General features: G+C 36.6%; 1 protein-coding gene across 2 annotated transcripts in view; it reads right to left on the bottom strand.

Moving 5' to 3' along the window:
* Positions 1 to 3,395: 3,395 nt before the first annotated feature.
* Positions 3,396 to 14,216, bottom strand: part of LOC126825675 (protein unc-93 homolog A) — a 28,738-nt gene continuing 17,917 nt past the window's right edge. The window contains exons 1-4 of one of the 2 annotated variants that reach the window (XM_050555433.2): positions 9,514 to 9,732; positions 7,063 to 8,144; positions 4,678 to 4,945; positions 3,396 to 4,171 (exon numbers count right to left, since the gene is read on the bottom strand). In XM_050555433.2, the coding sequence (XP_050411390.1) occupies positions 3,912 to 4,171; positions 4,678 to 4,945; positions 7,063 to 7,905 (1,371 nt within the window). In that variant the 5' untranslated portion in view covers positions 7,906 to 8,144; positions 9,514 to 9,732 and the 3' untranslated portion in view covers positions 3,396 to 3,911. Of the gene's footprint in view, positions 4,172 to 4,677; positions 4,946 to 7,062; positions 8,145 to 9,513; positions 9,733 to 14,216 lie in introns of those variants that run through there. The other variant, XM_056101643.1, reaches the window with a different exon arrangement.

Below are 14,216 nucleotides of genomic sequence, written 5' to 3'. Positions count from 1 at the left end.
TTTTTATGGGGTACAATCACTAGTTTATTCTGACGGTGTTCTGTCAATGTGTTCCCCGATAGCTAAATGCCACTAAAAGATTAAGTATATATCTTAGTGTACATGTAATTCAAAGTGGATAAGTTATAATTTACTTCTGATCTTGGGAGCGAAGGAACTGTCTTGTCTATTTACCTTTTCTGAACACTTATCTTTAAATAATTCAACATTACTTAAAGGAGCTAAATCGCTAATATTTGGGATCTAGAAATTGACACAAATGGGTCGCAACGAATATAATAATTTAATATGGATATATACAGATTTACATTTAATTGTTTCTGTTTTACTGTAATTTCTAATCAGTTATGTTCGGCGGAATACGCCAGAAGTTTCAACTGAATGGCAATCGTTGGCGTCTGGTTATTCCAGTCTATAGCGAGGGTATTTATTGCGCATTCTCTCCAGATACGAATATAGCGTCACCATTTTGACATGACTTGTGGAATATGTCTAGCCGCGTTCTTTGAGTCCCTTGTTCTAAATGGCGCTGAAACGCATCATGGTACACGATTCGTGTACCAATGGTAAAATGTTTATTGTATCTTGGATATCAGAAGCCCATCTTTTCCCTGTAAGATCACAAGACTAATGTTAATTTGAAATGACAAATAATTCGTGTTTTCAATGTCGAAAATTTTTGATGATATTGAGTTAGAGACTTAGCTACTTTAACATGCATCTTAGTCATTGATTCAGTAGGTACCTATATTTGAGTTACGACTCAGTATTGTAAATATGTTAATTTTTATCACATTTTGTATTATATGTTTAATTCTTATCATGTATATGGGCAAATATTTCTAGTTTAAAGTGGTATTATGGAAGATTAGGTAAAGAGCTGACAGTTCTCGCTATAATACTTAATAAACAGATAATGCAAAGGGAATATGCGGAAAATGTCAGTCAAATTACGTACGTCACTATGATCTAAGAAATACTCATTTCAAAACACTGTAGCCTCGATTGTCATTGTTACCGTTGTCACGATAATAAACAAAGTCTCAATTATCCATTTGTACGGGTAATCATCAAACAGGGCCCGGTTCCTAGAAAATTCTTAAAGTAAGCACAAAGCCATGCTTCACTGTTTCTTACGTAAGAAACTTATAAAAATACCGTCCCTAGAAAATTCTCAAGACCATTCTTACGAAAGCACAAGTCAAGTATAAGTCTAAGCACATTGTGACTGGTAAAGTTTACCATAAACTGAGACTACGATGCTCTTTAACGTCATAAAAACAACTTTGGTATGCGAATTACGTCTTAAATTTGTCGTCTGCTTCATTGACGCCATATATATATATATGGTTCATTCCGATGCATTTGACATGTCCCCTATTCACATATAAAATGTGCCACAAGATAAAAATGGCAGACGCATACAAACTAACTGAATCATTGTGAGAGCGCCTGATCTTAAAGTAGCCTGTGTGTTTGTAGCCTATTGTTTACTGATTGGCAAATAAAATTGTTTCAAGGTAGGCCTAGAAGCGAATTTTTTTTATAGCATTCTTAATTTGAAATTTCTGGAGAAGGATTTTCCTTCTTGTAATTGTCTCTTTGGTATCAAAAGGTGTCGGAAATGTCGTCGAATAACTACGGTCAGCCATCTTTTTGAAGCAGAAACAGACTTAAGGTTGGTAAGCAAGCCGTATACCTTGCTTGGAACTTGTGCGAAATTTTCTATGTTCTATGTCGTCGAATAACTACGGTCAGCCATCTTTTTGAAGCAGAAACAGACTTAAGGTTGGTAAGCAAGCCGTATACCTTGCATGGGACTTGTGCGAAATTTTCTATAGCATTCTTAATTTGAAATTTCTGGAGAAGGATTTTCCTTCTTGTAATTGTCTCTTTGGTATCAAAACGTGTCGGAAATGTCGTCGAATAACTACGGTCAGCCATCTTTTTGAAGCAGAAACAGACTTAAGGTTGGTAAGCAAGCCGTATACCTTGCTAGGGACATGTGCTTAGATTGACTATGTTTAAGAACGAAGTTGTGCTTAAGTTTTTTCTTGGAACGCATAATAACGTTCTTGTGCTTACAATGAAGTCTACTTAAAATCTAAGCACAAGAACGTTCTTAAGAATTTTCTGGGAACACAAAATAAGGTAAGTTTACTTAAATGCAAAGTCTACTTAAATCTAAGCACAAGAACGTGCTTAAGAATTTTCTAGGAATCGGGCCCTGGTATTGGCATTCACGCCACAGTAACCCGTGACATTAGAAGTCACCCACAACATTATCTCGGTTGATATAGAAAAGATGGACGTTTAACCCCATGACATATGCTACAGAGTATTTGCAGGTTTATATTCCTCTAAGACTATGCAATTATAAATACTGAAATGGTTAGAAAAAAAAATATTGTAATTTAAAAAAAAAAAATAAATCAATTAACTTAGGATAACAAAGGAAAGGAATTGTGTTTTACATTTCGTCAACAAAATACATAGGTCAGTTCTTCGTGCCATCCGAAAGACTACGGGTCTTTAAAAATCCCGAGATTCCTCGAACCCCTATTCCTGAAGCATTGGCTTCTGATACTTCAGCTTTTGAGGGAGTATGTCTATTCTTCCCGTTCAATCAAATCTATCCCAAGTACAGCAACATGACAGCCCTTCGTTTAATCTTGGGTCTTCCCTAAAACTTTTTTTAAGGTATTAAAAACGGTGAAAGTCTTGTTCGTCTCCATACAGTATTGTTTACATTGTATCAATGTTGATAGCCTCGTTTGTCACGCAATTAGTTTTTCTGCAATACTCTGCTATGTACTGGTTAATTGGGCATAATAAAATCGTGAGTCATGACGTAACGTTATGTAAACATATTTGGTCCAAGGTGTTTAAAGCGTAATCAAATTGTTGGTTGATAATCGGACTATTGACCAGTCATAATTTGGAACAGAGATTTGCTTCCATTAAAGCAGTGTTTAGTGGGATTAGCTCTAATCAAACGAAACACTGTGGGGAGTATGTCGAACCCAGGTCATTCAAAAGTCCACCTCGTATTGCATCACCATGATTTCAAACGTCTGAACGTACCAGGGGGGATAACTACATGCAACCAGAACTGCAGTTTGTACCGTTTTAGTGAGATGGGCGAACCATTAACTTCAAACGCAGAAGACAACAAATAAAATCTAATCTGAACACGCCTGTTTGTAATTATGGTCAAATTGAAAACAAAATATTTTTGGATCGACGGTGAGAATCAAACTAGACTGAGGTGGGCTCTTTAAATATTTTAGAAGATTATCCTCGATATCCGTTGGCTAACCCAAGAATCCCAACCCTAACCCTAGCCAGTTAGCTCATATTAGAACCGGGGCAAGATAGCAAATAATTAACCTCTATGACCCGAGAGGCAAGAAAATAAATGTTATTAATTTTGAAAAATATCATATTTAATATAACTCTAGATCATTCTTAATACACTAAACCAATGCACGTGCCTGCTCTGGGGGAGGCCTTTTGCGACACACTATTTGATAACCAGTAGAACAACTGCTTAACTTATCCGTAGACATTTCAAATGGCTCACATTTTTAATAAAATCCGCATAGTTAAATCACATCAAATCCAAAATTATTCCCTTAATACCGACCCAGTCATATAAATGGTTAATCCGTCTTTAAACGTTACTAAAAATTATTTATACATTTTATATTCCGATAATAATAACCCGAAAATTTTGTCTATTTCAAAGGAAACATTACATGTATAAACATATTTTGTTCTCTACTGAAACCTGATAAAACTTATTTTGTTATAGAATATGGTTGGATTTCTAAATATCTTAATTATTGATATACAATTTGAAATATCAGCAATTTTAGGTAAATCGTTGTTACCACGTGCACAGTTCTAATCTACAAACGTGTTTGTTCATCCCTGGAAGCATAATTATCATCCTTTCGATTCTGTAAAAGTTTTGTTTTGGAATGAAGAAATTCCGCTCCCACATAACCAATGAAACTAATTACAACCAATGCCACAGCGATAAATAGTCTAATTCTCAGGCACATGAAAACTCCAGTGATAAAAGTAGCAGTATAACCCAACGCCCTTGATGTACAATAGTTGGCAAAAGCTGAATCGATCTTTTCTTTAAATAAAATACTTATCAAAGCTGAAAATAAATAAATAAATAAATATATAGGAATGACACTAGTTCGTGACAAGACATGACATGACACTAGTTTGTAACAATTCATGACCACCCATGGCATATAGATACGAGATTGTTACCAAATCGTTGGTATATTTTGATGCAATCTGATTAAAAAACAGATCTATATTTCGTTTCATTTTTTCTATACTTTCGATGGCCTCTACTACATGAAAACCTGACCGGTTGTAGTGGAAGGTCGCGTCAAAGGTTTGGGCGGACGAAGGGTATATAGTACATGCTAGGGTCGATTTGTAGCATATCTATGCCAGAGTATTTGTACGACACTGGTTTAGCAACATGATTATGTATGAGGTAACGAAGATCAGAATTCGCAAGTAGGGTTGAAAACCACATTGAAACCAGATGTGCGTTTTTTCTTTCATTTGAGAAGGGATTAACAACTCCAGGGGGCGCAAAAACTATAAACCCTTGACGCAATTGTACGTAACTGAATCCATACTTACAGTTAAACTGAGCCAGATAAATGGCCTCCGAAAGGGCTCCGAGGCTGGGAATTATAAAGAATAAATATAGTTGATGTTCATTTGGTTTCCAAAAATAAAAGACTAATAACATTGTCATATCTGCACACATCGCCAGAACAAACAAAAAATATCGTCCTGTATATTGAGCTAGGTGTCCAATCAGTATGGCAAAGATGGCCGTACTTCCGCCGTAACACATCATTATAAAACCGACCATTGAAACACCTAATGAGCAGCTGATGTACGCCTGTAATGAAAACGTCAAATGTTTTTTTTAAAAAAAGGATCATCATAGTATAGACTTTGTCCCATCTTCAAATTAAATAACACTCCAACCTAATTCATAATTTTATTTTGACCTATATCAAGCATGTTCTCCCCTTTATACCGACACACGTACCGTCAACATCAAATAACAAGCCTTTGTAACACCACATCTACACTCAATTATTCCAGGTCTATTAGAAAACCAGCGGCTGCAAGGCAGGATACGCCCATATTTTCGAGAGATGGATTATAGAGAACAAGCTAAAAAGAAAGTGATTTTTCTACAATCAAGGGCCATAATTCATGAAGTTACAATTCTATATGCGCAAATATCGAAAGGAACCAAGATTTTTGGGTTATAAACATGCATTTCAGGTTTCATAACCATATTTTTTACACTATTCGCGTACAACAGCGGTCATTTTGTCCAACAGTTTTGGTCCAATTTTCACGAAATTTGAACTCAACCTTTATTACGGTGTAACGGTGATATATTCAAACGGTTTGTAAAATTGGATAATAACTGTGACCTTCAGAGGGACCACAAGCTAAAAAAGGCTATTCTTCATATAATCAGGGCCATAATTCAGGAAGTTACTATAATCAGGGTCCACAACCTTGGTATACCATAGTTTTACACTATTCGCGTACAAGTGGCGGCCGTTTTGTTCAGCAATTTTGGTCCGATGTTCGCGAAATTCGAACTCAACCTTCATTACATTGTAACGGTGATATAATCAAACGGTTTTTTTAAATCGGGTAATAATTGTGACCTCCAGAGGGATCACAAGCTATATAATAAAGGCGATTTTTCGTAGAGTCAGGAGCCATAATTCAAGAAGTTACGACCTGATATGCGCAAATATCGAAAGGAACCAAAATCTTTAGGTTATAAACATGCATTTCAAGTTTCATCAAAATGGAATTAAAATTGTGACCTAAACAGGGTCTATAACCTTGATATACCATATTTTTACACTATTCGCGTACAAGTGGCGGCCATTTTGTCTGGCAATTTTGGTCCGATTTTCACGAAATTCGAACTCAACCTTCATTACAGTGTAACGGTGATATAATCAAGTGTTTTTTTTTTAAATCGGATAAAAATTGTGACCTCTGGAGAGACCACAAACCAAAAACGCGATTTTTCGTACAATCAGGGGCCATTACGAGCCTATATGCGCGAATATCGAAAGGAACCAAGATCTTTGGGATATAAACATGCTTGTCAAGTTTCATGAAAATCAGACCAAAATTGTGACCTCTAGAGTGTCCACAAGCTAAAAACGTGATTTTTCGTACAATCAGGGGCCATAATCCATGAAGTAACGGTCCGATACATGCTAATATCGAAAGGAACCGAGATCTTAGGGAGATAAACCTATATTTCAAATTTCATTGAAATCGGATAAAAATTGTGACTTGTAGAGTGTCTATAAACAAATTGTGGACGGACGGACGGACAAATAGGGGCGACGACAATATAAAAAGATGCTTTGTTGTACAATCTGAATGTATAACTAAACTTAAAATGCCCCACCCATACCGCACATAGATGAAAGTATCTAGACAATAATAAATGTTTTTGTACATATACTATAATTTAATGACTCAATGGGGAGCCGCGGTGGGTACTGAGTAAGACGCTGGCCCGCTACTTTGGAGGTTGCGGGTTCGATCCCGATGTTGACATACAGAGTTCATCGGGATTTACCGGCTTAATTTCCCCTTGTCAGTGATGCAGGGGGAGGCCCTGACAACGACGGCTGTCCAGTTGTTCGGCTTGGACGAAAAACCGAGTTCCCGTGTACACATTGGAGGTGTACATAGAAGAACTGCGCAGTTAGAATTCGAAATAAGAGTAAACTGTAGCGCCGCTTTCTGGGCACAATTTTCCTCATAACACACCACATGGCGTATGCAAGTCTTCATTAGTCCAGTAGGAGCAGAACAGTAGGACGTTAAACCTCATTCCATTTCATTTTAATGACTCAGTGGAACAAGACAGTCGCATTATAGAATCCGTATGGCATTAAACGAAATTTGCTTGTAAAACTATAACTCGATAGAATTACCTTTTGAGAAAGGACCACCTACCTTAGTATATTCTGTCAATAGCAATCCTTGATTCATGGCATAGGAAAAAAATAAAGGAATGAGCAGCATCATCTTTTTGTCCGCTAAGGTTGTGCAGCAAGAAACAAGTGATTTCGGCAGAGTTTGTTCATTCGATTTTCGAGGTTTTAAGTTTGGCAAAAGAAAAACTGTCAAACAAAGTCCAAATATATCACAAAGCAAAAAGATCCCCAACAAAATATACACTACGTTTTGATCAGGTTGTTCGATCATGGTGTCGTTTGCTGTTACTGGACAATCGTCAGCACCACAAATTCTAGTGACGTTGTTCGCATTATCGGCATTTGAACTCTGGCGTAACACTAATGACGAAATTAAATTTCCAATCACATGGGTTATTTCAAAACACATAAAAAAGATTCCATTAAGCTTGCTTAAAGCAGAATGCATTCCTTCATTCTTTATACGCGAATATGCCTCGCTATTCGCTGCTAAATATAGACCCTGCGACGTCCATATGGGTCCGGTAACTCCCCCTAACAATAAGGACGAGGGAATCAAAGTCCCCCAAGTTGGATAAAAATTACTTGCTACATACAGTGTGTGGACGACCCAGCCAATGACCAAAGAGCGTTTGGCACCAAGAATCTTGATAAAAGATGCGGCCCCAATTCCTGACACGACAAAGGCGCCGTACAGACACGCGAGGGAAATTATACCCAATCCGGCTTCTTGGTTCAAGCTGCTCTGAAGACCCTGTATGGTCATATACGATGTGAAAATAGCCAAGAAGGAAATAGAAAGGACTAAAGTATCTCTTAAAGGCCTTTCTGGAACCGGAAGTCTGTTCTTCTTGTCATCCATGGTAAATTATATTAAATTTTAAAACACGACTGATCTTTGTTTAGCACATTAATTTCCGTTCAAATTATAAACTTTCTGTATTATGGGTCTTCTCATTATTATGAATGCTGTTTAAACCACACGAGGAATAAAGGATTCCAATAATTTCTCTCCAAATTTCAAATTTTCCGGATTACGGTGATCTGAATGTGCGGCTCCACTGTACGGGTATCCATCAAACCTCTATATTGTTATTTTAGCTATTTAAAAAATAAGAAATTTTGAAAAATAATTGGATACAGAAAAAAAACGAATGCACCCAGCCATATGCATAATGACAAAGGAAAACTTCAAACTACACACTGCAACCTATGTCATATGTTATGAAGTTTAACGTCCTACGTGACTGCACCGACAAGGGTGAAAAGGGACCAACACGGGGCGAGGACCTCTTGGCTAGTGAGTCACCGCCACACCCACTGCTCCATCAATAAATGTGATTCTGATATTTTTCAGTTGAATAAATTAACGATCCATTGATTCCGTGAAATAAAAAAAAAACCAATTTGCCACCATAACTAGTTTGGGTGCTTTTTGATGTATAGTGGACGTACCTTTTGTTTATTGAACCTACGAAATTCCCCTCGAATCCGTGTGCTAGCAGAGAGAGAGAGAGAGAGAGGGGGAGAGAGAAGAGATGGGGTTTAACGTCCACTCGACACAAACTAGGTCATTTCGGGACTAACATATGGTTCAATTTTATTTCCATAATTCGCTTGCGCGTAGGGGTCTTTAGCAGTGGGAGGAAACCGGAGGACCCGGAGAAAACCCACGAGGTTGGACATGCGACCCTACTCCTTGCCACGTACAACCGGGGATTCAAAACCACGCCAGTTGACTCAATGACAGACTTAATGATACAGCGCGCAAGTGCTAACCACTAAGCCATCCCCCCACCCCCGTGTGCTAGCAACTTTGCAGTGATATAACTGGATAACGTAACATGGAAAATTACCGCACTATGGCATGTTCATACCTTATGCATCTGTCGATTTGGTGATATAAAGATCTTATGTACACAGTGAACCCACCCTAATATATCTCGACAATACAGCAATAGGAGACTTGTGAAATTTGGCGGTCTAGTAGTTTATTCATACCGTTATTATGTGGAATAAATAAATAAAAAAACAGATTTTGCCAACAAAGCTGGTTTGAATGCATTTTGGTTTAAAGTGGACGTACCCTTTTCTGCGATATTTTAGTAAGCGTATTGGTGTTTCTTTTGTCTATTATATATATTATGCATTAACATATCTAAAAATGTTATTTTCTATTATAAAGGTAACAATTATTATCGTGATATATATATTGCCACTATGTTTGCTAACTTCATTGAATCCAGATGCGAAATTTGTTTCTACTGTTTTGAACATTAGTCAAAATAAGGTGAGAAGTTCCCTTTAATCCCTTCAAGTGCACGTGGTAGCGCCGTATTGGAGAACATTTCCCTCAGAGCAGGATGTATTGCGTGTGCCCGTCTTCATTACCCCGGTCGGTACAGAAGAGTATATGCCGTTAAACCACATTTCATTTCATTCCCTAAGTATCGTTAATGGAAACACTAACCTGTTTAGAGCAAAACCGTTAGTACATGCATTTTCGACCCAAAGTAAATATGACTACATGTTGCACACAGAGATCCATCTACTCTATCCTTCGAGAATTAATCTCTGTCCTAAATGGCCGCCATGCCTAAAAACTAGTATATTGCTTTGTACTGCGGTTCTACTCCGTTTCACATCTGGCATACACACAAAGACTAAATAAACCTATTCAATTCCAATAAATTGTCGATTTAGGACTTAAAATGACTGTCAACTTGCCTACTGTCTGTTTTCAAGCGGATCTAACTGTAGACAGATAGCTTAAATTTAGTATGGGCTCGTTGCACACCACCACAATATAGTAGGCTATATATTTTAAAGTACATGTAATTTAAAGTGGATAAGTTAATCTTTACTCCGAAAGTTGAGCTTTCTAATCCAAGCGAGCTGTCTGATCTATTTACCTTTTCTAAATAGATGCATCTTAGTCATTGATTCAGTAGGTACCTATATTTGAGTTACGTCTCAGGAATGTAAATATGTTAATTTATTTCACATATTTTATTATATGTTTATCATGTATATGTTCAAATATTTCTAGTTAAAGTTGGCGATAGCGACTAGGTATAAATATACATAGGCGTACGAGCTGGGGGGCTGGGTGTCCAATTTAACAGCGAATTTATTATTATTATGTAACATACTAAGAACCTTACAACATTTTTTGGGCACCAACCACCACCGCCCCCCCCCCCAGTCAAAAATTTCCCCGTACGCCTACAATATGAGGAAACAAGATGGCGGCAAGTGGCTGCAGTGAATTGATCCGCTAAGAAAATTGCAACAATACCTATGGATAAAATTCTACAAACTTAATATATTTTACTCTCAGGATAAACCAATCTCAAAGGAAATCAGACGAAACGCAAACGTACAGTAAGAAACTTTTAAAACGTATTATTTTCAGTATATTATCTTCGACATGGAGCATTGCGAGATTTCAAAGATGGAAGCGGCCACAACTCACGCTACCACAGTCACGGATGGAGAGTCTTTTACGTCTTGCCACTTTGAGAACGAGGTGAACGATTACTCGGTTAATCACGCAAAATATACTTTAAGTGTCAACGAATATCTCAAAAAACAAATAAAAGCTACTTATCGAAATAATATAACTTTTAAAGAAACGAGAGGGGGTGTAGTATTTCACTTTAGTTCTGGCTTTTATCATATTATTCGTCGATGTGCAGAGGTTTTTTACAGCAATCTTGGAAAACAAAACGATATTGCAATATCAACTGTAAATAACGTTGATCAAATGGGGAGAGCAGCTTCATCTTCTACGAAAGTTTGTGAAACGAAAACAAAGGATAGATATAATTACACTATTAATTTATATCATACTAAATGTAGTGGACTTGTGAACGGACAGAATTATGGCACTTTTACATCAGATCATCTACAGACTATACTAGGACTTATTAACCACAAAGAAGCCGACGAACTGAATATTAAAGTTAGGGATTCATTTAAACGAATTATGCGTAATAACGTAAAACGTTCTAACCCATTATTGGCTGATAAAGAGGGAGACTTCTCAGACCTATCAAACATTGGGACACTTACACCAATGCTCGTATCTTCCACACGTTCGAAAATAGAAAATAATTTGTGTATTGCGTCAATGCGATTAGAAAGTACGCCCAAAATCAATTCGCACCCAGATATTAATATTCCGTGTGATAATGTACCGATGTCTCCACTCCGTACACCCGATATGACTGAAATATGCAGCCCGAATGTACAAGTACAGGATGACTCGGTCTCGGATGCCTCTATGCATACGATAGATATGACAGGTGTATGCAATTCAACTACAGATAATTCTGACATATCAACCCCAACTATACTACCGAGGGGAAAACGCAAACTGAAGAGGAGGAAGATTATCTCTACTCGAATAGAAAGTAAGACGTGTTCCCAACACGGGACGAATTCTGGGGATGATTTTCTAAAAACGGCCATCCAGTTATTACAGGACAGTGTGAAAACTCTATCAAATGAAAAGCGGGAACTGCTGTCAGTAATTGATGACATGAAACAAACCATTACCGAACACGACCGCGCCCTTGAAGATATGAAACAAAAAATTAAGGAACAAGGCAATGAACTAAAAGATATGAAGCCCAACGTAAAACCACAACCCACGACCGCCAAAAATGAATCAAAATCTTCAGAATGTAGGAAAAGTAAAAAAGTAGATAACCTCAACAATAAAGCTACTGCTACCAAACCCAAAGAACCACATGTACATGTAGATATCAACAGAAACCAAACAAACAGATTTGCAACCCCATCAGATAAAAACAACCGTAAACATACAGAATACTATAAATACCCTTCCATGGAACCTCATCATATAATTAATAAAAGAAATGTGGTAATTGGATCTTCAATAATTAAATATATCATCCCAAGAAGATTGGATCCCTCGGGATCAACATTTACCAAAACATTAAGAGGTGCGAAAATACGTGATGTGTCACACTATATTAATAACTGTGCGTATAATGATAATGTGTTAAATGTTGTTTTTCTTGTTGGATCTAATGATTCTAGTCTTAGAACAGTTGAACACTGCAGACATGATTATATTCAACTGATACAGGACACCAAGGCAACATTTCCGAACGCCAAGATCAAGTTTTTAACGCTACTGCCAAGAGATAGTGTTGCTGAAAATGGTAAATTAAATATCATCAACAGAATATTGAAGGATGTTACTAATTTGTATTCGTGCGTATTAATAGATGTGAGGGAAAAATTCTATGATTATAACCGATGTTACATTAAAAAGGGATTGTACGAAGATCCAGTTCATATAAACGTATACGGTACAGCTATTTTAGTACGTGTCATAAAATGCCATATATCTCTGTGTCAAACCTAGATGAAACATTTCATTATTATCAGTCCAGGCTGAAAAGTAATTATCTAAATGAGCCAAGAGACATTAGTGCACATGACACCCCGCATCATTCGACACGTTAAAACACATTCAATAGATAATGATAAAAGTAATGTTTGTTTTGTGCAAGACGTTGACCATAGACAGTCAAGGTCCTTTGATTAATACAGTGTTATTTAATCTAGTCATGCCGTTCCCCTATGTATTTAACTCAGTATTACGTGAATTGTTTCATCTTTATTTTATAATATAATTACACTAAATATGCAATTTAAGGTCGAAAATATAATTACACCGCCTGCTTAAATATAGTCAATAACTGTACTTTAGCTTTTTATCCATAGGTATTGTATGCGACTTTTTACTTCGTCAGGCATATCAAATATGACACAAAGCTTGAAAATAGGTTTTTGGAACATCAATGGGCTCCCAACGAAGTTTAACGATGTAGCTAGTAGAGGTAGAATAGAACAAATTGTAAATAATTTAGATGTTGTTTGTTTTGAGGAGACTTGGGTTACCCAAGAGCAAGTAGATTTAGATTGTTATAAATATTCTTTGTCAAATTATACAGGTTTTCTATATGCAAGAAATAGCTGCACCTCCGACCATACGTATGCAAGAGGCGGAGTTGCAATATACATCAAATCACATCTATTAGCACTTTCAAATTCCATAACTTTTAAAAGCAACCTTGACGGTGACATAGTTTGGTGTAAAATAAACAAATCCATCCTCAGTATTAAGGACGACGTATATATTGGAATTGTTTATATACCACCTAAAAATTCAAAAATTTGGCATAGAAAGAATTACGATCCATACGCAGCCCTTGAAACCGATATAATGAATTACCAAAAACTAGGTAAAGTAATTATAGGCGGGGACTTCAATGCTCGAACTGGATCACTGGATGATGTATTTCATACCGAAGAACCATTAGATCGAGACAAACAATTCCCCTATTTTACTTCACATAATTCATTTATTGATAATATACCAATCAAACGAAACAACAATGATACCATTGTTAATACTTTCGGAAAAGATCTAAATAATATGTGTACTAATACGGACATGTATATTTTAAATGGCCGGACTTTAGGTGATGTTTTGGGTTCTCCGACATGCTATCACTATAACGGTTGTAGTACCGTCGATTATATTTTAGTTCAACATTCCATATTTAAAGAAATAACTTCATTTAATATACTTCCGATCAACGAATTTTCTGATCACTGTCTCATATATTGCGAGTTTAGTCCAGGTCAAAACAGTCACTACACTCAAAGAGATAAATCCAGAAGGTCAACACGCGATAACATATCAGTAACGCCAATTAATAAAGACAACAACTTGCATGCTGCTAACTTTGTTTGGGCACCGTGCTCTGACGAGGCGTTTAAATTCTGTCTAAAACAATTAGACTCGGTAAAACGCTCAAACGCTTTTCTCCTTTCAAACTTCGACAGTTCATTAAACGGGATAAATAATGCTACGGAAATGTTTAGTGATATCCTTATAAGTGCGGCCAAGACCAGTCTTAAACTGATAAAACATAAAAAGAAAAGAAATCAAAAGAAGAACGAATGGTTTGATAAGGATTGTAAACGCCATCAGACCGATATGATTAAAGCCAAATGGCAACTTCAAAAATATCCAAATGATAAAAGTTTATTGAAAATATATTCGGACAGACGTAGGGCCTATAAAAAGATAACCAAATTTAAATCTCGAGAAGTAAAAAATAAAATTTT

Source organism: Patella vulgata, chromosome 6 (genome assembly GCF_932274485.2).
Source record: "Patella vulgata chromosome 6, xgPatVulg1.2, whole genome shotgun sequence".
Classification (NCBI taxonomy): domain Eukaryota; kingdom Metazoa; phylum Mollusca; class Gastropoda; family Patellidae; genus Patella; species Patella vulgata.
Note: the sequence above shows the minus strand (reverse complement) of the source record. Positions and strands in the feature narration are given on the sequence as shown.